This window comes from Dermacentor silvarum, chromosome 10 (assembly GCF_013339745.2).
Source record: "Dermacentor silvarum isolate Dsil-2018 chromosome 10, BIME_Dsil_1.4, whole genome shotgun sequence".
Taxonomy (NCBI): domain Eukaryota; kingdom Metazoa; phylum Arthropoda; class Arachnida; order Ixodida; family Ixodidae; genus Dermacentor; species Dermacentor silvarum.
In genome coordinates this window covers 155,290,939-155,316,743 of record NC_051163.1, presented here as the reverse complement: position 1 = coordinate 155,316,743, position 25,805 = coordinate 155,290,939, and the positions used below count along the sequence as shown (strand labels likewise).

The window sequence follows — 25,805 nt, the reverse complement described above, 5'->3', positions numbered from 1 at the left end:
GCACGAAAAGCTTCAAGAGTGTCAGGTGGTTGCTGGCTCTGTAAAGAAATTGCTTAAGCCGGTGCTCGAAACCGTTATATGGACTTTATGCGCAATATTTTACACTGTACTAGAAGGACTGTACGTGACAGCGAGTTCTAACATGGCTATGCTCAGGAAGGGAGAGCAATAACATAGGCTCGGGGCCGTCGGGCGATCGTGGTGCCAACATCAAAGAAGGGAAGCACGGGTGGATGACACGCCCCAGTGTGTTCATGACCATGTCTTAATTCTGGGTGAAGTATTGTACCGGGCACAGCTTTCGACCAGGATCCTCCACGTATCTCGCGCGAAGCTTTACTGCATTGTCCTTATCCTGCTAGATGAATTTTTCTTCTTGCTTAGATTAGAGATTCATTTCGATAGGTTGAACGTAAGATGAGATCCTCCTCAGAGAGGAGAAACCAAACATGGGGAAGTGGACCAAGTATGCGAGAACGTATAAAAAAGAATGAGAGCAAGACACCGAGCCAAAGGTGGGTTCTGGTGCTTTTATTTCTAGATGGTTTGCCCCTTAACGTCACGGATGCAGATACTCATTCTGCTAATAACGAAACATGTTTGCCACGAAGACATCAGTACACCACGTCACATCAACTTCACCCACCGTGTTGGCTTAGCTTGTGAGGTGTCGTGCTGCTGGGTCGAGGACGCGGGTTCGTTTCCCGGCAACGGCGGCCACATATCGATCAAGGTGAAATGTAGGAACACCCGTGTACTTAGGTGTACGGCAAAGAACCCGAATTGGCCAAAAGTAATCCGGAGTCCCCCAATGCGTCATGCCTTCCAATCATATCGTGGTTTTGGGACGCAAAACCCCAGCACTTATTAGAGTCTTAGAATAGGGGCCTCAGATGTATTGGGGCCCCAAAGAAATAGCGTCGAAGCCACTTCGCATGCGCAAGGCGGAAACTGTGTTTGGGTTTAGCGTCGGGCACGCTATTTCATCGATTTAGTAGGAGCCCCAAAAGCTGCCCCAAAAGCTTTCGTCAACAAACGTGGCGGTGCCCATTGAAGCGAGGGCTCTAACCTAGCACACAACTGGGCTCGATTCGTGGTAATGCGTGAAGTTCGTACGCTAGAAGTGATTGCGGTTATCGCTTTCTCTCAACTAACATGTGTTATGAAGATGGATTCATTATACGCCACTGATTCCGAATACAATTGTCGATTTCATGGCTCGTAGGCCTATCACGGATTGACTTGGCTGGGTGAAGGTGCGTAAAGCTGGTTCCTCAAAACTAAGCGCAACAAGTTGCATGCTGCTAATCGAATAAGTTCTAAACTGTAATTAAAGGCTAAAACACGAATGTCTAAATTACTTTTGTTATCATAAAATGATATATTTTATTTTAATATTTATAACAGCTTTTCTTTGACGCCGTAGTGACGCTGCAAGCGCAACACGCTATCGCAAACGCAAAACGTCTATTCTAAAAACTCTTCACACCTGCATGCCCCAACGCTAGCACCCGCAAAGCTCTTTGGGGCCCCAAACTTTAGGAGCCCCTATTCTAAAACTTTATTAGCCATCAACATGGTTTGATTTTTGACAGTAACCGATTTTCACAGCACACCACTGTTATCAATTTGTTGTTTACCATTGCTCTTTGTGCGCCATCGCGGCTTTTGCCATTTCGAGCGAGTTATGTTCGGGACGTGCTCGTCGCCGAAAACGACTGCGCGCTTCTTACACTGGTGTGCCGTTTTTTGCAGTAATATTTTAAAGCTTCACTTATACCGATTCAGACAGTGAGTGGCATCTGTTACCTGTCTCTTTTCGTAACGCACGTTCTTGGCGTGCTACAGACCTAAGATGGCGGCCAGGTTGATGTAAATTGACACTATATGGGTAGTGTGTGTTCTAGCTAATCCGGCCCAAGCTAATTGAAAAACAGAAAAAAAAACGAGAAAACAAGATAGAACGAGCGACAAAAAACGCGAGGTATCATAGCGCGAAAGACTTGTTTCAGCTCATCAAAAAAGAAGCCGTGGGCACATCGCCATCGCTGACCGCTGGACAGCTGAACTTCTACGCCGTAGCCAGAGATAACGTGAGAGATCGATGACGCTGAACATTATTTTGTGTTCACGACAGCTAAAAAGGAGAGTTCGTAGTTCATATTACTGTAAATAACTAAAAATAATAACTTAGTACTATCTGTAATAAAATAAAAGCACTCATTTCGCCCTCTGCAGCGATTCGCTGGAACTTAAGAGCTTCCGGGGCCAACCTAAAAGTGTCCTGTGCAAGCATGATGTCGCTGTTGTTGATGTAAAGGGCCGACCGTCACGGCGGCATGGAAATTTTGTTACGACGGGTTGTGCAAAAAAAGATTGCCGTAGTCGAATGTGAAATTCTTCACACAAATAAAATTGCAAATAAAAATGGCTATATTTGGCTACGAAATATTTTGCACTTTTTTTCTGTTTGGCTAGATTTGGGCTACAACTTCTCTAGCTTTTGGCTACGTCACCTCGTCGGACCTGGCAACACTGCTTCTGGCAGCATACTCCTTCCCCCCCCCCCCCTCTTTTTTTTTTTTTTCAACTAGCTCAATACAAATTTCACTAGACGAGGCTTGTTAGAAATCTCATTTTAGCATTTTTGGTAACTTAGGTATTTCTCTATTTTTGTGCCTTATACGAGGCCCGTAGTTGGTTTACCCTAGCCTCCTCAGTGTATACGTATAATCCAAATTTGGTAAGTTATTTATATTTTCTTGAAATATGGAGCATGCTCAGGGTGATGTACGATGAAACTTTAAACTGTGTGCACTACATATATTTATCGGAAAAAAAATTTCAATCCATTTCCACAGAATTATAGAAGTATTTTATGAACTAGCTACGAATCTTCCCAATATCCTGAAAGAACTCAGCGTGTCATAAAATGAACATTTCGAGGAAATAAATGACATCTTATGGGTAATGCACGAAAAGCTTCAAGAGTGTCAGGTGGTTGCTGGCTCTGTAAAGAAATTGCTTAAGCCGGTGCTCGAAACCGTTATATGGACTTTATGCGCAATATTTTACACTGTACTAGAAGGACTGTACGTGACACCGAGTTCAGAATCGGTGGAAGTTGTGGCCATGATGGGGGCGGTATGCGGAGCAAGTTTAAGGTTTCCGGTTTAGTTATGAACATTCCAAACAATTACTGAAGACTCGTTTTCTCCTTATTTCACGCGTAATTCGAGGAACACGTAATAGGCCTTCCCGGTGCTCTCAGTGAAACAAAGGAAGCACCTCCTCCATTTTTTTTTCATTCATCTCTTTATTGCGGCTAAAAAATTTACTACATGTAGTGTAGTGAATTTAGGGTCCATGTTGGACCCTATAGCCATCACGGCTAGCGGCAGTTTCATGAAAGTAAGGAAGACGTTATGGGTGATCGGTAGGGAAAGATCAAAGTGCTCTAACAGCCTTTGCTCTGAATTGCGCATTCGGTCGCGCCACAGCTTGATAAATGTGTTTAATAACGATTTTCCGCAGAATTTAGCACGCTGTTGAGGGAGAATTATAACTGTCATTAAGATCAACATTGGGAAATATGGGGGAACATTAGGACTGATGTGCACGCGAACTTGAATGTGTATGGATCAACTGCAATTTCTGTAAAATATTTTTCGTCAGCCGCTATGTTTTCCCGTGCCGTGAAATAAATGCACGTCACACTGAGTTGGCAGTTAGGGGAAAGGAGGCGTATGTTAATTGTGGTGAGTAGCGAATCATTACCTTTTATAGTTTTAGTATGGGTGGGGCAAATCATTCTTGAACGTTTGTTTATGCCCCATTTTCAAACGCTGTACGGGGCACCTGTGGCGGTTTCGGTGAACTAAACGAAAGACCTTATTTATACTTCGTAGAAACATAGGGCAAGTTATGAGTGTTTAATATTCAATGTTTGAATGACTTTCTTCAGTTACAGCATTTGCAGTAAATTACTTTTGCAAGCCCCCCGGCGCTTTTTAAGTGTATTTTACGACCAGAGTATAATCTAGCCCGCTGTCCCCGCGGAAATACATGACTGCCACCGGGGTCAAATTTCGTGAAAATAAAGGTGATGGGGCAAGGAGACATTGTGGCATGGTATGCAAGTCAGTGTTGAATGCACGCGTATAGACTACGATCTTCACTTTAATTTTTAATGTAGTTCTCTAAAGCGTTACATGCGGGCAGCGTTCCAAACGGATGTCATATGACATGCAGGCAGCATTTAGACACATCTTGTTTAATTACAGACGAATAAAGTTCTTAACGCAACTGCTCGAAAAGACACATTCAATAAAAATCAAGCTGATGTCCCGAAATATACATATAAATGAATGTTATGACCGCTTCTTTAACTTAGCATACCCTATCAAGAAATCTAACATTAAATGTATGTCACTTATCCAATAATCTCTATGATCATATGAAAACGAATGTTCAAAGCTTCGAATACGAATAGAATATTGCATACTAACTATTCTTAGTATTATTCGAAAAAAAACTATTCGGTACTTTTAAATATTTGAAACTAACCAAATATTTTGCAACAACCGACTATTAAAGTAATGCTACTGTTCTTGTTCTGCCAGACAAACTGTCGCAAATCATCAAAGGTGAAGCGACAATTGTTTTCGACGGAATGCAGAAGCAAAACTGATAATGCAAATTTTGTTTTTGGTTTCGCGCGTAACGTACACCCTTGAGCAAAAGCATACGCACCAGTAATTGCGCGATAAAGCGAATTTTTTTTTCAATTGCCTGCGAATGCACCTTGAAATTTAGGACTGCAATCTAAACTTGGGATTGCGAACTTTCCAGTGTACTCGCTAATTTCATTTTATGCATGTTAATTACGAAGAAATTCAGTTATTTCGGCAATTCTGTGCTCACGGGTGTACATCCTGGGATTTTTGCTGGTAGTCTGTCACTGAGTGTTTTTGACAGTCTACTCATGGAAGCAGCTTTATCTGTTGTACTACAACCTGTGCTATTTTCTTTGCAACGGCCTCTTTTGCATGCGTTTCCAGCACACTAGTCCTTCAGCAGCGTTTGTTTTTCTTTTTCCTCAACTTTTGATCGTATTTCGGCAACGTTTTTCGCATTTTTGTGAAGCTCCCTTTCATACAGCAGCAATTCGTTCTTGGAAAGCTTGTTCGCAACAAGGCTCTAAAGACGTTGAGAGGCTACTGGTGCAGTTTTTAATGACAATTAGTGATCGTGTGTAAAAACTTTTTCTTTGTCCTGGATAGTTAGCTGTCTTTTTTAGACTTACCAGTATAGGTACGGTATCTAATTATACAGAAATAAATACGTATATGCGTGGGTCTTCGTATGACTATACAATATTCCATTCAATATTCACTACTCACTATTCGTATCCTATTCGTATTGAACCTTTAGGACCTGTAATGAAAACATATAAATCATATATGTTCTTAATAGATCATATGAGATTATTGGATATTACATAATTGCCATGTGAAATTTCTTGCTGCGGTAGCCCTGTATGTAATATTAACACGAAACATGAAACATTTATACGATTACATTACTATGACACTCAGTTTGATACTTCAAAATGCTGATTTAAACGCGGGTAACTTAGCGAAAAATTCATACCGTGCCGATTCGTACCATTTATGACAAACGGGAGCAACGTTTCAGTTGTGGATATCTCAGCAAATGTTTTACTAATTAATTCATTACTATACTCAATGCTTTAAAGCACAAATAACATTTCCTAAATTTTTTGCATTTTGTAAGTACACTTTCTGTGGAAAGAAACAAAAATTATCAAGGTGTTCTGATTTTTCCTTCTTGTAGGATGGTGTTAGACCTTTTGGGGTTATGTGTGCTCGTGAACAGCAGGTCATTAACTCTGCCATACGCCAGGCAAAAATGGCACAAGGGGCCTTGTGCATTCAATTTTATGTATGTAATATTGATGCAGCACGCAGAGAACTTTTAAACGTATACCTCAGTGTCACTCGTCGCCTAATTGTTTCAGTACAACTAACTCGCTTACTAAATGCTAACCTTCGTACCCAGCACTTACGCTGGCATTTTTTGAGCGCGAGAGACAATTTTGAAACTACTGAAGGGCAATAGCACGGGCGGCGCAGAGTGTAGAAAATAAAACCTTTCGACCGACCACGTCGTTGTCAAGGGTAAAGTTAATTAGTTATTTCTTTATATCAAATAGAACTGGATAGGTAGCATGCTCTTGCAGCTTATAGTGCAATAAAATGATCTTTTTATTATGAGAGGCTGATTACTAGCGACATAATTATAATGAGGATTGTCTACATCATCAGGCTTGAATGTCCCAGGAGAGTCCCAAATCGAGTACTGCATTTAACTCAATTTCTCGATTCCTAAAGCTTTGTTCCCGGTAATAATGACGCCTTAGACGTTCTCTATAAGTAATATATCACTTTAGCTTGACTTATTATTTGCCTTTAGACTCCTTTTAAGCAACAAAGTACACATTAAAATCCAGGATTTGATTGAATCCCGTTTGATAGGGAGGAGGCATGCCGAAAAAAAAGAGAGAACACCGACCAAGAAAGAAATGCTTCGTGAAAAAAAAAAACGCTTCAGCTCCCGCACGAGAGCCTTGTCCGCAATAAGAACGATGTGGACGAGCAGGATGTTATACAGGCTTGAATAGGTGACGCAAGCATCGCGCGTCACTGCGGTTTAGAGTCTGCGCAGTATAGTCTGGATGAACTTAGATTCAAGATACAAATGTGGTGGTGCGTGTCTTTTTTTTTTTTTCGGTCGGAATAATGAATGCCTGGCCTCAGTCAATTTCATGACCAAAAGTTACCGCGTGCTCAGCAATGGCGTTTTATTTTTTTATTTTTTTACATCATGTGTGTGTTGCTGAAATCATCGCCTAAAATTTCCACTTTCGCCAATATGCGCCTGTTCGCACTCTGCACATGGCACCTCGTAGACGACGCCAGGAAAGTCGTCGGAGTACGCTTTGATGAGCTTCAGTTAGCGCAACTGTCTGTACGGGTTTTACACATGTATAAAGATTTATGCTTACATTGCATGCTTAGTAACATGACATGTATATTCATGCTAATGCTTAAACATATTAGGAAACGCTGTGCTATTACATTTGGCACTGCAGTGCCTGCCTTGATCATTGCCTCAAGGCTACTTTGTCGACCTACACCCAAAACACCCGCATAGTTTGTTGAAAGATCTTTCGATAGCACATACACATAGTACTAAAACATCAAATTGCAAAGTTCTATGCTTAAGTGAAAATTTCCCAAAATATTTCGCACACCATCAAATATTGAAGTGAATGGCACTAAATTATGACTTCTAGTACCACCATTAAAATATTATACAGATGCAGCACAAACCTCCAAATACATGTGAAGAAGTTAATTAAACGCTAAAAAACCGTTATAATCTGATGTACTACATATTACAGCACAGCTATTGCTTGGTCGCCGGGCAAGACGACAAGACGCGGAGGTCACCATAATCACGACGCATGGATCACCATGCAACCCAAGCGATCTCTACGCGACCGTGGATTACACCGTCTCTGTGATCGTCCTCATTACAACCATCTCAGAGATCGGCCCAGTTTACTGTAACACTGTCTCGAAGATCGGCGCTTTTTTACACTGCACGAAACCGACCGAACAGACGTGCCAAGCGCCGGAGAAGAAGGCACAGAAAGCTCCGCCTTAATAAAGAAAATATGCACTTTAAGTAGTATAGTTAGTGGCAGTGAAGGGTATCCGAGTATCGTTTGTTATTTCATTTCGAAATTCAGTGGAGAACAGAGCCAGGCAGCAAGACATCTGGACAGGTAAAAGATTATGTGGATCCCACGCATTGTCGGACTCGATGTAAGCGAAGTTTTCTATGCGGTTTGCGTTGATTGACGATAACTGATGTTTGGGTCGAATGTTTAGTGCGATACGAGAGTGGTTGGTTGGTGTTAAACATTACACCTATACCTGTGCACCACTTCTATTTGTCTAACTGGACTCACGGCGAGACGTGTTTGCTTGAGGCGTTGTTGCCAATGAGGTTGAGAAAAAAACTAATTTTTTTTTGTCAACCTCCTTGGTTGTTGCCCATAGCCATCGAGAAGGTTATCACTGTCATTACCTCACACGGCTCGTCTCATCGTGGCAGAATTAAGTGTTAAACTAATTAAATAATGGCGCTTTACGTGTCGAACCCACAATCTGGTTATCAGGCACGCGGTAGTGGGTGACTCCGGAATAATGTTGAACACCTGGAATGCTTTAAGGGCACAAGGTAAGGCAAAATTTTTAAAAAAGTGACTTTTTTTTTCTTTGCAATTTGGGAAGTGTATTTCTTTACGCACATTTTCCGTATTCGCACTTTTCTTAGAAAGTCTTATTTCTGGCTGAAAAAAACTGTTTTTCCCAAAGCAAGCAGTGGGTGAATACGCCCCCTTTATACGAATGCGCTCCGCGCTTACCGTTCATTTTTTCTAACAAAAAACTTCCGGCACGAAAACCAAAACGCTTTTCTCGAATCAGCTATATATGAGGAATTGTCTCGCAACTTGCACCGCTGATTTTTCAGTCAAGGCAATCCAAAGACGCTGTGCGCGTTTTTTTTTTTCGTTTTTTTTTTTTTTTCCAGCGTTTGTGCTTAGAGTGTGTCTATTCGAACGCATTTCGTTCCTAGCTGCGTTCCTTGCGACAGGATGCAGTTCTTTCGTTCAGTGATGGTAGTATCGCGTGTGCCAACATTTTGAAGTCATTAGAACTCTGAAGTCTGGCCGCAGCACTCTAAAATGGCTGATAGAAGTTGACCACAATCGACAATACAATGCAGAGAGAGCTGCACCACACCTCACAAAAGAGGCAAGGCAAGCAAGACGACAAGCTGAAAAGCGAAAAAATTACTTCGACAATGCATTACCAAACTAGGTGGCTACTATAGATATGACTTGAACGGTGTTGGTGGCAAAAAACTGTGTTTTCTTTTCAGATGTTTTACTTTAAACTCAATTATCTCAAAACCATGTTTTTTATTACATAGGTACCATTATTTCCTGTGTCTTCCAGGATAACCAGTTGATTTTATTTCCCTGTCATCTGTAGTGCTAGAATTGAAAATATGCACCTAACGGTTTTTGTGTTACAAATTTTGAAATATGCAAATTAAGCCAGAATTTAGGTACTAGTGTAAACAATTTCACCAAAATAGCAATTTTAGTAGGATTTTAATAAGTCTACTACAGTTACAAGAGCACAAAATTTAGAAGAAAATGTTATATGCATTATGCGGATACCTCTTTTAGTTACTGAGAAAACGGTTCGTCAACATGGTCAAAAATGCATGGCAAGTATAGGACTAACCCTGTGCCCTTAACGTGCACCTAAATCCAAGTACACGAGCGTTTTAGCATTTCGACCCAGTCGAAATGTGGCTGCTGCGGTCAGGCTCGAACACGTGACCTCGAGCAACGCCATAGCCACGGTGTAAGCCACAAGGTTGAAGTGTTGATTTGATGGGTGGCCGCTTCCGTATACTATCGTCGAGAAGCTGCTATACTTTAATGCGGCTTTGTGTCTGCACGCCCTGTGTCAGTTGTCCGCTTGACAAATTTGCACTTCTTTCCTTCTCCAGCGCTACCCCCGTGTATGCGTGGTGCCACGTGCGAGGTTGTTACTCGTTTCCCGACTCGTCGGCTCTACCGGTTCTACCCGTTCACTGCCTACTCTCTACCATTCTAATTCCCTCTTTACTGTTGCGCTTTAGTACAAAGGTAAGCGCTCAAGCTCCTGCAATGCCTTTGCGTGGAGCTCACAGATAGCACAGCCGTCTAGAGGGCATTCTTGCGACGCGATGGAAAGGTTCAAACAAGTTTATCGCGTCGCCTTGCCTCTGTGCTGCGCCTCTGCCATGTATCTACACGCTCTGAATCACCTCCCGACGCGGCATGCAAGACAGAAGCGGCAGCAGCAGTGCAAAAGTCGAGGGAAGAGGCAAATAATGCTTGCATATGGATATACACAAAATTGTTATGAGTCATGTCTTGCGTGTGAGCTACTTGGGTAGACAGCAGCGACATTACAAACTCAGAAACATAACGCAGCCGCACTAAACTCAGCAACGTTTACCGCAACACTAAACGACACAACTCAGCCATAAGTAATTCTCTCGCATTTGCACATCATAAGAATTGCTTAGGCTGCCCCCATAGTTTGCTTACACCATTTGTACATCAAAAGAATTGCTTAGGTGCCATATAGTTTGCTTATGAGGTCGCAACAATGCAAGACGACAAACCAGCCATATTGCGATCTCTCAGCGGAGTTTTACAGAGAAGCTGTCCATGGCTAGGGTTCCGTGGATTTTTCGTGCCCGTCAACAAATCTGCGTGTGCAAAAAATCAGCTCCCGAATTTGATGCAAAATCGCTTCATTCTATGCAAAAGCTTATACGTCTCATCCTTTGGATATGCATTTTCAGTAGATTAGTTATCAATAGGCACCATTTTCAAGATCAGTAGACTATCAGGTAGATAATTAGGGTTTCTCAAAGATTTGCTGCTGTGCGACCGCGCGACCCGCGTCAGCCATGTGTACACTCGCACCGCCCTCTCTTTGTCGTCGTTCCAAGCGCATGCGTGTCTAGTTTCCTTCCGCTCTCCCGGCGTGGCGGTCCCGTCGCGCGTTTCTAGTTACCTCCGGCTCTCCCAGGTGGCGGTAGTCTTCCGCGCGAATGTATGCCGCTGGTCAAAATAAAAGTGTGTGCGTCTGTCTTTCTTCGAGATGACCGCCGTCACCGCTCAATAGAAATAAATTTGCTCATACCGCTGGTCTAAATTTTGTGTCACCTCTATGTCGTGTGCTAAACTGCTTCGATGGTAATCCACCTTCACAGCAGTGGAATGGCGCCTGATTTTTCATTTGCGGAGTTCTCATTAAGGTTGCGTTTCACGCACATTACGTTGATTGCTCTTTCTCGATGATACCACTTTCAGCACGGCTGCAGCTCGCCGTGCTCGCTCCACAGCCGCTCGCTCTGCCTCTCGCGTTGTCGGGGACTTTCGCAGCAGCGCTCGCTTCGCACGTTTCGCTACGTTGCGATGGTCTCGTGCTTCGTCGGCAGTGAACTGGCGCCTCCGGCCACGCTTTGCTGTCTCGCCTGATGATGTAGACGCGAGCGATTCAACATCGGACGATGAAGACTCCATAGCGCCTACAGTGGCGCCACGCCTATCATGGGCCATCTAGTGAATAGCCTACCAGGCAGAGCCCAACGACGTGCACAGTCTTGAATATGTTCATTACTGTCGCCTGTTGCAAAAGTGGCCAAAAGCAACGGTGGCGCAGTTAGGGCACCCGGCTACGATGCGGTAGCATTCGCGGTGGGGCAGAGGATCGAATCATCAACGTGGCCACTTCTTTTGCTCACTTAGGTGAAGATGACGCAATATGTGTGCCGCTTTTGTTAGTGTTTTCGCCACGGCTCTGTGATGACAACGCTGTCGCACAGCGAGCCAAGTATGTTCTCACACTGTAAGAAAAAAAAAAAAGTCGCAGTGTCGCCTGAAAGGCGAAGCATTGATTGCGATAGCAAATTAGTAGACAGCTGTACCAAGTAAGCAGAGTAGTTTTATCAGCCGCATAAATTTCTAAACGTAGGTATACTAACTAAATTAACAAGCATGTTGTCACGCGCGCACAAACAAAGATAAACACATCTCACTCGCTTTTCGCGCACACTTGCGGTCAGAACGCTGGAGTAAAAAAAAATGGTGGGGCCGCAACATTCATATGGGCACGTATTACCAGCGAATCTATTTAGGATGCACACATTATGAAATCATAAATTTTTTTTCATACGACAGCAGACTACGCCGACACAAGCGCTGCCGCGGTTACTGCAACTCCCATGCATCTGCCGCAACCGCTGCTGCGCCGGCACCTCCGACGTGCGTGCCGTTATAACCACAGAAGCGCGGGCCACGTGCGCAGGCGCCATCACCACACTATTTCCCCCTCTCTCTACTCGTCTGCATTGCTGCAGCACTGCTGTCGCCACACTCTTTACCCCCTCTCTCCTAACCGTCTCTCTCATACATCTGCCGCAACCGCTGCTGCAACCGCGCCGGCTCCTCCGACACGCGTGACGTTATAACCACAGAACGAAGCGCAGGCCACGTGCACAGGTGCCGTCGCCACACGCTTTCCCCCTCTCCCTACGAACGCGCGTGCCGTTATAACCACAGAAGCGCAGGCCACGTGCACAATCCTGTCACACAATCGTATCAGCTCCCTTCTTGACCACTCGCCGTGATACGGACGTAAACCGCCCAGGGTACCTACACCCCCCCCCCCCTCCCCTGTGAACGCATGCTGGGGATGCATACGGGGGCTAGAGGTAAACAGCTTCGCTGTAAATGCGCGGCAGCATCAGAAAGCGAATTGACCTTCGCGCTGCCTCTCGCTTCAACGCGAACTAAGTGGCGAGAACAGAGTGCAAACGAAGCTTTTAGCCTTCGGTGCACCTAAACCCTGTACTAAGATGGGGCCCGTGCGGCCGCGCCATACGCAGCAACCACCGGAATAGAACCGCTACCCCCCCCCCCCCCCCCCCCCAACACACACACCAGTGCCTTGCGCGCGCGAGATTGAGCCACCATCATCGGCTCCCCCTCGCACGCTTTCACTCGTACATGAAGCATACGGCGCGCGGCGACAATTTTATCGCCTTTGCACTTTATACGAAACATCACGGCGACGGCAGAAATGCGCCTGGCGCGTCCATATAATAGCTATCGCAGACCAACCCGCAATAACCCGACCGCGCTCTTGCTCGGGGCGGTGCCGCCGCCTACGAGCAGAAAAGAGAAGTACTGCATTATGACACTAACGCGCACCGACAGTGAACGCTTCGGTGGTCTCAGCACTACGACGCCTCGATGCCAGCATTCGAAGGGACGCTGGCATCAAGAAGCACTACCAACGCCACCTAGGTGGCGTTCACCGTACTCAGCACAGCGGAGCGTGGCCTCCGCAATTAGCTCTGAAAATGTTTCTGAAGTTGATCGCGGAGGCTGCAATTACGACGCGCTGTACGCGCTGATTTGACTCGGTGACCATTCAGTTACGTGCTTTGTCTTGCGCGTTGTATTAGTGTGTCAGTTACGTGCTTCGTCTTTCGCGTTGTGCTAGCGTGTGCAGCGTAGTGCAGCTTCCATATGCACGACGGTTGCTCATGGTCATCGACGTTGGTAGTCGTGATGGAGGAGACGTGCCACCAGGCGTCATCGTGGGTGCATCAACGCCTAAGGGCGCTTTAGCCACAAAACACCAATAGACATTATATATCAATGTGCAATAAACATTACACTACTTGCACTTTATACGAAACATCACGGCGACGGCAGAAATGCGCCTGGCGTGTCCATATAATAGCTATCGCAGACGCACCCGCAATACCCGAAGCTGTAAGCGAGTGCGGCATGCTTTTTGCTCACCACTCTCCCGCGTGCACCAGAAGATTACGTGACCGACTCATCGTGACGTAACCGAGAGAGATCATCCGTTAGTTGCGCTGGCAACACTGTTCAAATAAATAAAGATGGCTACGATGTCACGGCGGCTCTTAATTTAGCTTGGTGCTGTGCACAAGTTACTTGCTTGTGGCATCGAATCGATGTGTTTCGTCGAAGCCGGAAAGTTCGTTACTGCCGATCAACTTATTTTGATCAGTCTCAAGGATGTGAGCGAAGAAAAGACGGAGGTTTCACTGGAGGTTGAAGAAGGCAAGTGTTTGTGCGTAGCGGGCGGCTCCGAAAGGCACAAGCGCCGCGTTGCTGCACTGAAACAGTTAGGTAAGGTATTTTACTGTTTCCGACCTTCATAGACAACTCCGCGAAGAGACTCGTGCTTAAGTATATACATATACAGGGTGTCCCACGTAACTTTAGCCAAACTTTCAAAATATGCAAATGCCAGGAAGCTGGACGAACGACGGAACCAAGGTAATGTTTGCCGTCGCTTAGATTATACTCAGGTTATTTATTGCATTCCTCCGAATTACATAAGTAGTTTTAATTAATTAATCAAGTCATCAAATATAATTAGATGAAGAGTGTCAATGAGAAGAACGGAGAACATGAAAAAAAAATTGTCGTGGTTGAACGCGGTTAAACAAAGTTTGTCGAGCCATAGCATCGTTTTGCTTGCTTTGGGAAAGGACACAGACGCTGCTCGGCGCCGTCAGCAACTGCCGCATCTACAATTTCACCACAAGATAACATACAGACGCTGCTCGGCGCGGCGGCAGCGAGCGAATTGACCTTCATGCTGCGTCTCGCTTCAACGATAACTTAAGCGTCGAAAGCACAGCTCATAGGAAGCTATCAGCACTCGGCGCGCTTAGTCCATATCGCAGATCGCTTTTAAGATATGGCGCCACGCGGCGTAGTACGCTGCAGCCGCCGGTAGTTGCAGGCTAAGTCTCATTTTGACCTTGGCTGAGCTTGAAGGTCAGATTGATTGACTGATTGATTTACGGAACCAAAGGGTTTTCTGGGTCTGTACCTGGGGTATTAGAGCTATCGCTCTGAAACTCCCGATACAGCTTTCCATTGCTTAATACATGCTACATAAAAGTTTTCCCGAACGTGAAAGAAGCCCGCCAATACACGCAAAGTGCCTCGAGCGACCAGTCGCGGGACAATTTTGCGTGTATTCGCGGCTTTCTTTCACGCATCGAAAAACACTTTTATGTAGCACGTATTGACCAAACAGAAAGCTGTGTCGGGAGTTTTTCATGTTGCTCTACAATTTTCTTACTGACACATAATTTAATTATAATATTTGAGAAGTTGATTAATTAATTAACACTGATTATGTAATTTGACAGACTGCAAAAAAAAAACAATCTGAGTATCTCCAAGCAACGGCAAACAACATTACCTTGGTTCTGTCCAGCTACGTAGCATTTGCATATTTTTAAAGTTTGGCTAAAGTTACGTGGGACACCCTGTATAGCATCCCACAATATAGAGGCAGTAACATCAGTAGTCTTTTCAGGGGCTAAATAGGCATTTTGTGTGCTGATAAAACGAGTGATAAAATGTCAGTGTCTCTTGGGATAAAAGCAAATGAGAGTTGTGCGTCACGGTGCACCTTTCTCTTTAGTTCGCCAATCCGTATGACTGCAGGTGCTTGTGTAGGTTCGCAGTACGCAGTGTTCGAAGCGGGGCCTGGCCTTGGGTCTGGAACACCAGACACCCGCCACCCGTAGGGAGTCTCAAGCTCCGGTGAAACGTGTTAAGTGAATAACAACCAATCGGACCAAGTTGGGTTTCTTCCAACAGATCTCGAAGTTTAGCATAATTTATTTTTGAGCAGTCATTTGTATTAGTGTAAATGCATGAGTTGGCAATTAATTTAACCAGTTGACAGTTGTAACGGAACTTATCTGCATGTACAGTGTCGGAAAGCAAGACCTTGCATACACGACGGTGAATTTCGTTTTACCCCAGCGCGCAGTGCGGTACTTGCTGACCACGCGCTAAAATCCCGTCTCCTTCAGTTTAAAGCGTCCAGGGCCAGTATTTTGTAATGATGCCTTACGACTTATTCTATACCAGTCTTATCATCCACCGCTCACGGCCGGCTGATCCCTTTGATAACACGAGCGGACCGTCGCTGTGACCACTGACAAAGCGCGAAAAGGCATTATTACCGGAAAGGCATCGCTACAAAATAACGGCCCAGGATGCTTGCCATGTTGGTCTCATTGGATTTCAGAGGTGCCTTTGATAGTGTCTGGCATCCTCTTGTCCTAAAATTTTTGAAAGACCGACGTTGCCCGGACAATATTTTTCACTTACTTCGCATGTTCTTTTCAGACCGGTCGGTAGCTTATAGATCACAGGCAGGACACATGGAAACTGCCACCACCTTGGGCAGTCCTCAGGGTCCCCATTATCACCGCTATTATGGAACCTAATTATTCACGACCTCCTCGATTTGCCAATGCCTGCTAAGTCACTCCCCAAGGTCTTCCCAAAACTGAGCTCATACAAATGGGTCTGTAAGATGTAGGAGTGCAGTTCGAAAGCTCCAAAGCTAGAACCATGGAGGAAGAAAAATATAGGAGGGTGCATTACGTCAGGCAGCCAGCCTTGGCAAGCAAACGCTTCGTGTAGCCAGCAGTGGTGGCCCAACACGTGACCTCTTGCATCGAGATCACGGAGAATTGAGATTTGCCGAGACGTTTGGTTGCCGGTAGTTTTTATTCGGTGCTCGCTCGGCCGGCAGCTGCTCACATGCAGGAAGGAAAACGATTTTTCCTCAATTTGTTTTTTTTTTCTTGTTTTTGTTTGTGTTTATTTCAAGTTTCAAATGGTTTCGAATGAGTATTAAAAAAAAATCAACCGTGAGTACTAAAACCAACCACGCGCTCTGACGTTTCCACCGTGCTCTGGCGTTTTCATCATACCGCAGTCGGCGACAATCGCGTTGCGGTATGCTCCCTCCTATATTTTCCTTCCTCCATGGCTAGAACTATAGTGCTGTTTGCAGTCGCTCCCAAATTTCTTGCGACCAAGTGAACTGACAATTCACCATGTTGAATGAGAAAATAGTATCTTCTGCTTACACCGCAAAACTAAAGCATGTTACTTAAAACGATACATATGTCGCCTCATGGCATGACATGTGTCATGTTTACTTCAGACCTTAAGTAGTAGTTATCCTTCACTGCTACCGTGCATGCGGCCAAAACTAAATTACCAACAATATTCCCGCTGCTTCAAGCTACAGTAACACTAAGGCTTAAGCAGAAATATACTGCAAAAGGATGGGCAGTGGGGCGAGTTGGTACAGTATGATATTTTTGATTTAAGAGCGAAAGAACACGGACAGAGGCAGAAAACACAACCCCCAAGGGCAGAAAACTAAGACAACAAAACCAAATTAAGCTGAACCGTTCATCACTATAGTTTACTGAAGTGCCTGCCTAAACCAAAGTACAGTCTGTAATTTGAAACACCCACATTATATTTATGATATATAAAATGAAAGCAATGCTCTATACTCGCCGGAAAGAAAGAACTCATACTGAGTTAACTGCTTCGGACAAACCAACATAGTGCCAGTCCCCTTTTCCCAATGCGTAAGTTTCTTATCCATGCCGCTTTCCGATGCACGTCGTCTGCTTCTTTCGGGAAGCGATTAAGCGATGCATTGCTGTCTGTCCACCATGACGACATGCATAAAGGTACACTGGAAAAGTCTTTCGACATTCACCCCCCCTTTTTTTTCGGTCTTGTGCAAGGCGGCATGACGACGATTTGATAACTACGAGGCAACTTTTCAGAGCATGCTGTAATATGAGGAACTGTTTCGCTTCAACAGGACGCTTTCCTCCTGTCACAGGAAGAATGCGTCCTGTGTCGAGAGGCGACTGGCGGAAGCCCAGCATGGTGGCCGGGAACAGGCCCCTGTCCTCTATGAAATTTTGAAGTCTGGTGTGAATGACCCATTCAAAGAGCTTCCCCATGCATGGCGTCAGCCGGGAAAAGCTTTTGTCAAGCTAGCAATAGCACAGCAAACTGGGATAAGTCTTTTGGTTTTGGCATAGTGGAATGGGATGTCACACCAAGCTCCATGAACATGTTAATGAAATGGCAAGAAACACCAGCAAAATACTTTGGAGTGCCACACATTTGTTTGAGTGAAACACAATAACTTGAGAAAATAGTGCCGTCCGCCGCATGAGCCTGCTGCTGTCACTATAAATGAGCACCAGAGGAATCGCTGAAGTGCACTGTCTTATTTTTATTACAATTACAATGTCTTCATGAGAAATCTTAATCGATTACAGTGGCCAACTACTGCCCAGCAACACTAACTGATCATTTACTAAATGGCACTCATATAATTAATTACTTTTACGTTACTTTCCTCCAAACTTTGATTAACATTTCACAAGCACAGTAAATATAACAAGCTTGCCTGGTTGTTTCAGTGCATCTCCTGCGGCCTCTCACGTGTTGCCAATCTTCATTAACTATTGCTTTTTAGAATCTTTATTGGGCAACTTTGCCTAATTTTCTTAATTGTGAAGGCAACAGCCGCGACCCTGAAAACTTGCACAGATGCTAGCAGGCATTCACATTCTTCAAAACGGTGGACGAATGTGCAATGAATCTGCATATTATTTAGCCCTAAAAATATAGCTCATGTGTTACAACTGCAAAATCAGTTTTATATGAGTCGTTCTGACAAATTGAAACTTATGCGTCTAACAGCTGTAAACTTCTCTCTACAACAGAGAAGCCATAGACTGCACTAAGCGAAAAATTGAGGAGCCGCTCTTAGCGTCTATGAAAGCAGCTTAGAAGAGCTTCCAAGAAAGACATGCAAATCTGCAAGCAAGCCATGTTCAGATAATTAAGCCATAGCTGTAGGATGCTAATTGTGGGAAAGGGGTAATCCAGGTACATGTTTTCATCCTTTTGGATGATATGAATTGCAGACTCAGGGCATTTCACTGTGTTCTTGCCAAACTCCGATGCCTAAATCTGCATCGCCTGTTACAGTTTGTTTCGTCAATAAAATAACTGGTTATATGTAGATGGTTAGTGAAAAAAGTAACTGAATTACAATGAGTGTTACAGAATAAGCAAAGTAACCAATACATTACAAAACCACCATAAATGTAACTGGTTACAAGAAATTCATAACATTTAATTTCTTATGCGCAAGTCTGTGACTGATTGGATTTATGTCACAAAGCAATGCAGGGGCTATGAAAGCCAACATGATGAAGGGCTCCAAATTAATCTTGATTGCCTGGGGAACATGCCCCCTTTGCTTGGCACACAACTGTTTTTGCTGTGTTGTAATGCCTTTATTTTGGTTGGGACCATCAGCATTTATTACTGTGATGCATGGGGTGGCGATTTAGTAAGTCAGCAAAAGGCAAAGACATAAAAGATACTAGTCTTTCTTGTTTTTTGCCTTTTGCTTTGCCACCTTGAAGTCACTACACCGGCTTACCGTGGTATCATGAATTTTAAATGCGTCTGCTCAGGCCTAGTTTGTTATCAGTAAAGATAAAACATAGAAAGCAGTGCACAGTATGCAGCACAAAAGAAGAAAAGGGCAAGATAACCTTCTTAATGCAATTGCCATTCTTTGTGTTTGGTATCTGTACGTTTGTCTTCGGCTCTTTCACGCCAGCTTGGGTCACTGGGTAGACTATTGTTTAATGGTTATTGGACTGCTGTGCTGAGGTAACTGGATTCGAAACCAACCGACGGAACAAGTTGGGTCACTTGGTATGTACCATAATTTAGTGAACCTCATTGACACAAACTTGGATCACTTGGAACTAGGACGTGCGCAAGTTCTCATGGCCCGTGTGTGAAAATCTTGCCTCTTAGCATTGGGTGTGTGCTACGGATGGGACATAACCAGTGAACCATTTAGAAACCCATTGCAAGATAGATTGCTGATCACATTAATGTCACTAATCATCTCCAAAGGATGGATGCCCCGGCAACTTTTTGCATCTTGTACTGTGTGCTGCTTCCCACGTTCCAAGGTGTCTGGTCGCCTACTCGCACAACTGCCGACTTATATTAAAGGTAGAGTACCTTATATCCGAAGGATAGCCAAAGGCAATCGGCAATTTTCATTCAAGGACTTTTACTGGGCCACAACCAGTCGACACACAAAATACTTTGAAATTCATGACATCACACTGACCAGTATTTTTGCATTCCGCCCCATGCGGCCGTCGTGGCTGGAAGTCAAACCCGCAACCTTGCGCTCTACAGCAAAACTGCGTGGCCAGTGATGGTCGAATCCAGTGCCACAACAGGACATGCAAGTGAGACTCGAAGAAAGCATTGTATATTTCTTCGCGCTTGTCAGGTTAACAACCTCAAAAGGGTCAATCAGGCGGTGAAAGCACAAAAGACACATATTGCACGCCGGACGCAAAATGCAATTACCGTTGGGCAGGTCACTCCCTTTGGCAATGTCTGCATAGTGCCCGAGTCAGCTATTCCACTTTGTCTATTACAAGTTCACAGCGCCCAGGTTTCTAAACAATTCACTGTTACAGCTTCATGTTTCATTCCTCAACTTGATTTTTGAGTTTTTATTAAAGGTGAATATATGTACACTTTAAACTGCGACCCTCGATTCTTCCAAGGCCAAAAAATGAGACAAAAAATAATGTACAGACCAATTCATGCTGGTTGGCATGGTGACACTTTATCGATTCAATTGGCAAAGCTAGTAATGTACTTTGAAGTGCATTCTGCTAACAAGCTAGCAGCATATGCAAATCATGCTGCCCCCTGGTTGCTCAGGCAGACTTTACACAGTCTAGAATCTGACATAACTAGTGCAACAGAGTTCTTTTTAGATTCAATCACATTTATATGACTGTCATTTTCCAATATGCATGAATAAAACACCTTGTGCATTGCTTTTGGTTGTGTATTCTAGCGCTGAAAATGTTGCATTATAGCGAACTAAATATAGCATTTGCTTGGCTAAGCAGTTATGAGCTAAGGATCAGGCTTAATTGTAGCAGCACACCAAATGCTTTGGCAACATAAATAAAAATATTCCAATCAACTTGGTTCAAACCAAGAACTCCACACCTTAGAAACGAGTACCCAACAATTACACCACAATCGCACTGCAAAAGAAAAAGTTGCATTATAACCTTACTTTCCTAGTTTAAAAAAATTCCTTAAATGGGTCACATGAGAGGTAGCGTCACAAATTGCAAACTCTCGACTTTTGTGACTGAAATTAAACCTGAAGTAGCCACAGGCCCGCCATGCAAGGCGAAGTGCACCTCGTCACCTCCTACGGGAATTCCCAGCCATCAGGGGATAGATAGCAGGCAACGAGCAACCTTCTTCGCTAGCCCACACGAAGACATTGAGGCACCTCTCTCCGACGAAGGGAAGTCTATTCGCCTAAAGCTTGTCGAGAGCTGAGCACCACAAGTAATGGCACGCTGTACTAAAAGAGGCCCAGAAATCCCATTCTCTCCTTCCGACCCCCTCATACCTTTTTCCACGCACACATGCATACAACTATCTCAGACACTCACTCTCCCTTAGCATGCAATAATCCATCACAGTGAGTGAAAATCAGGCCACTCCATCGGACAAGTGTGTAGGCAGTATACTAGCATGGTACATATGTGCTCGTGATGTCCCCACACCTTCTTCTCATCACATATTATTCTGTACGCCATCATGCAATCCGTGCCTTACATCTGAGCGAACTAGACCGCGCCTTCCAAAGACATGTGACAGTCTTTGTGACGGCTCCTGGCGTGCCACGTCTGCCACATACAGGCGTCAATGGCACCCTTAAGCGATGAATTCCCTTGTGAGCACCATCTTTATAAGATGACTAGTATACTAGAGTCATCGTTTAAGTTTTCTTTTTCTCATCCCATAAGAAGACTCTACGTTATAACCTTACTCTCCTTGATGAAATGATTTTACCAGCTAACATTAAAGGTGGCGTCAGAAAGTCCCTTCTCTCACAGTTGTAATTGAACCTCAAGAGTGCCTAAAGGCAAGAGTGTAGTGATGCTGCCATCAACAGTGGCCATCAATGCATGAGCAACCAATCGCATTTTGTGCAAGAGCTTCCAAGTTTGCAATTCTCTACCTGCAATGTTTCCAATAATAAATATGATGTGTGAAATGCAACTGCAGCCATAGCTATATCACGCTAGGCAATCAGAGAAACATGGCTCACACTTGTTTTTTCATACCATAGCAGCACAAGGAACAGACACGAAAGAAAGGGACGACACAAGCATTGTACTGAAAGTTTTAGCAAAGACACGCAAGACGTATGCATAAAGCAGATTGTGCTAAAATGAAAACAAACAAAACCTTCAACAGTGTCACATATGCACCAAACATGTATTATTAATTATGACTCAGACGTGCACATTCATCTTTTGCCAAGTGTGAATTAAAGGATGAATGTGCACATCCGACTCATATCTAACCCCACGTTTGGTGTATATGTGATAAGACTTTGGCTGCCTTCAGTTTTCAGCTTGGCATGTTCCTCGTTGTGCTTGTTTGTCATGCGTCTGTTTCAGTACAGCGCTTGCATTGTCCTTTCTTTTTCTATGTTAGTTATTTGCACTGATCCACAATGAACCGTAATACAACTCACCCACGTTTCGATTTTCACGCCAATAATTTCTTTGCTAGTTGAAGCCCTGTTAAGGAAGCCTAGGTGGGAGTTTTGGGAAATCCATGCGCAGCCTATTATTCCCCATGCCAGCTGAACAACCATACTTGAAGCTCCTTTATAACACTAGTGACAGAGTTCGCCCAAGTATTTTTAGTGATTACAACTCGATGGTTTAACCCACTTTGCTTCAATACCAACCATCCCTCAGTAACATTCAAGATCATGTTAGGTCAGAACTTGCAGAAGCCACATTTGTTTGTGAGCACTCATCAAGACCGATATGGTTATAGGTATAGGCTTACAGGGACCAAAGAAAACTTCAGGGGCAAGATTGCGCAAGCATCTTGTATTCCGAATGTCCGCTTTGCCTCCAACATCAGAGCAGGCAGTGTTCAATTTGCGCTCCCACCTTGCCACACTGACAACCTCTGATGAAAGCGCAATGCCAGCCAATCATGAGAGCACAAGTGAACATTTGTAAACCAAGATGCTTGAGTAATCTCGCACCAGCACGTTGACATTTATCACTGGGCCAATCAAGCTGTAATGCTGAACAATCTGCCCAATGAAAAGCATTTGCAAAAAAAAAAACACCACCAGAAAAAAACAAAAAAACTTTATAGCGCCGACCATCACACGAAAGTGGCCAGCTTGTGAGGCAATACACATGGGTCCTTGCTGAAAAACAGTAAAAAGAAACGTAGGTGTCAAAAAGGATGTCATGCTACTTCAAGCACAACATTCACATTGCACGTATAACAGGTGTTCAAACCACGCAAATGCCAAAAACAGCAATTCACTTTTTAAAACACATCAGCTAGTTATATTATGTCTATAAGTTCCGCAAAAGCGTGGGGGGCAGTGTCAGGAAAAAAAAGAAACACGCAATAGCAAAGAACCACGAAATGAACACTTCTGGATGACCATTTGGACAGAGGAACCAGGCCAAAATGCAGCCAAAGAGATTCTTTACACACTGAGAGGACTGAAAGCCAAGTTTTCTCCATCCACTTGCAAATTATACCACATTTGTTTCCACCGGTTTGGTGTGACATACCCACTTTTCACAATAAAATGCGACAGTGTTACCACAACAAAGTGGCTTTAGAAACACAGAGCAGCTCCATATTTTTTTTTTTTTTTTTGCAGTCCTCCAATGGCCTGAAAGGCTGCCCGAAGGCATCACTGGGTTGCCATGACTGAATGAAAAGCCTACCTGCCATTGGTATAAGCGGTGAGGCAAGATAGACAAGAGTGTGGATAATGCGTGCTGTGGCAAACAGCTTTTTCATGAGGCTTCAGGCTACATTGCAGTCGAAGCAGGTCTAAAATGCAGGGCCTGAATATCATCCACTACCATACATGCCTTCATTCACCCATGCTCGAGCACCATAAGCAACAGCGCAGCAGAGACCCTTCTTCACATACTAGATTGATAAGGATATGTAACGGTTTAAAAAAAAAGGAAACTTCAAGCAATCTCAGGCTTGGGAAGGCTGCACTAAGCCTCATTTAAGGGCACAGCTGCATCATGTCGTGCATCCATAACCCAAACAAGCACAGCAGCAGATGCACTGGGAGTCAAATTTCACAATGACTCTGTCTGGAGGAATTTAGCTTCGCCATGCCGCAGCAAACAGCCTTTCGTGCAGTGGTTTGAAGACACATGCAAGTTTTGCCAGTTGTTTTTTGCAATTGTGGGAGAAAGAAGGAAGGCGGGCCAGCCACTTTCACAACCGAACAGCACAAAGCACACATTGATAGTCTTTGCTGTACTATAAGAAAAATTCACTCGGTGCCACCAGAAGGCATATGGGACATTGTTTTTGACCAACAAATATGGCTCACTGGCAGGTGAAGCTGTCAAAGGCCTTGTCGTGCGCTACGACCACCACTGTCAATACCACAATCCAGCATAGTTGCCTTGAAGGCTCGCGGGCAGGGGTCCACCAGCTGCAAACAGCCGCAGCCCCGAAGGATCATAGCAATGCGTGTAGATGGCCGGATTGTACTCGGTGTTCCAGAAAACCTCACGGTACAACTCGTCGGCATGGACCCAGCCCCTGTTGGCTTTTAGGGTGCTGTACCTGGCCCTGTCGGCGTCTTCGAGGTACTTGGAAGCGCGCAAGTCAAAGAACAGCAGCACACCTATACCAGTACCGATGGTTAGGAGGTCATCCATGAAGCTCAGAGACCGGATGCCACAGCCGATGTACTTCGAAGGAACCTTCTGCGTCTGCTGGAGCGTCCGCGAGTCCAGAAACGTGACGTACGACTTGGAACCGACCGCGTAGACGTTGCGCTCGGGCTGCTGCGCGAGGCAGACGTTCTCTTGGCAGTAAGGCATCTTGTGAGACGCCTTCCAACGCAGCGTGCGCGCGTCCCACTGGTGGATGTAAGCGTTGAGCGACAGCGCGACGATCTCGTCGTGCCGTCGGCTGAACAGCAGCGCTCGAATCTTGTCGGCGTCCTTGCAACCGCGCACGGCGAGCGGCCTCACCACCTGATAGCGCAGCGGCAGCAGCGCGCGCGCGTCCCAGCCGCGAGGTTCCTGCACCCTCCACAACGCCAGGGTCGCGTCCCGCGAACCAGTCACGTAAAACTCGTCGTCGAGCCAGGCCAGGTCGAAGATCCAGTCCGTGTGAGCCCTCTCGCCGACGCACACTGGGTCCAACGTGGGCAGCCTGTAGATGGCCGTGTCGTTCGAGTGCTGGGCGCCCGTCGCCAGGAGAGTGCGCGAGGGGTTCATCTGCAGCGCGTGGATGCCGCAGTGGTTCTCGGGCGGCGGGCTGGCGTGCGAGCTTTGCAGGCTCGGAATCTGGCAGAGCTTGCCGTTCTCCGAGTCGAGCACCATGAGTTTGTTGCACTTCGTGCCGAACACTATCTGACGCTCAGAGAGCCACGCCGAGCAGAACACCTTGTTTATGCGGCCCAGGCTGATCTCGCGCTCGCGGTACAGGCCGTTCTGGAGCAGATGACGGGCGCCGTACGTCTCGTTCACGCTCAGACGCTGCCTATGCTGAAGGCCCAGTTCGCGGCTCTGCACGTAGTCGCCGAAGTTCCGCGAGGTTCTCTTCGAACAGTACATCTCACGCCGAATGATAAGTTCGAGGCGCACAGGATCGTTCATGAGCGACGGAGACGTCGTACCACCGTTCGCCGCCGATTCTCCGGGCCAACCAAACTTGTATGAGGAGTCGAGTGGATTTCTCTCGTCGTCGTCATCGTCCGTGCGGAACCCGCTGATGCTCAGCTTCCTTACGTGGGCCATGACGTTTCCTTTCGCTGTTGCGTTAGGCTATGGACGGTTTTATTCCGAGCAACGAAGCTGGGCGGCGAGTCTTGGCACCTACGAACGCATTTTTAGAGCTACCCAGCTGATGACTGCCATGACAGCGAGAAGATGCCACTGCTGACCGCCGAGCGTCGCCTGTGTGTCCATTATTTCGAAACCGAAACTAAATGCTTTTTGATGTCAATCCAATCCTTAGTTTTTCAGCCAACTCCGTTTGTGGCGCATAGTTT

At 45.2% G+C, this 25,805-nt stretch overlaps 1 protein-coding gene across 1 annotated transcript; it reads right to left on the bottom strand.

Moving 5' to 3' along the window:
• Window positions 1–17,846: 17,846 nt before the first annotated feature.
• LOC119431110 (DDB1- and CUL4-associated factor 12 homolog) lies at window positions 17,847–25,700 on the bottom strand. Its single transcript, XM_037698586.2, has 2 exons — window positions 21,533–25,700; window positions 17,847–21,326 (listed from the first exon to the last, which is right to left on the bottom strand). The coding sequence occupies exon 1, from the start codon at window positions 25,549–25,551 to the stop codon at window positions 24,178–24,180; it is 1,374 nt and encodes a 457-aa protein (XP_037554514.1). The 5' UTR covers window positions 25,552–25,700; the 3' UTR covers window positions 17,847–21,326; window positions 21,533–24,177.
• Window positions 25,701–25,805: the final 105 nt, after the last annotated feature.

Coding starts and splice junctions, on each gene's coding strand:
- LOC119431110 (XM_037698586.2), bottom strand. CDS start 25,551: ATGGCCCACGTAAGGAAGCTGAGCATCAGCGGGTTCCGCACGGACGAT.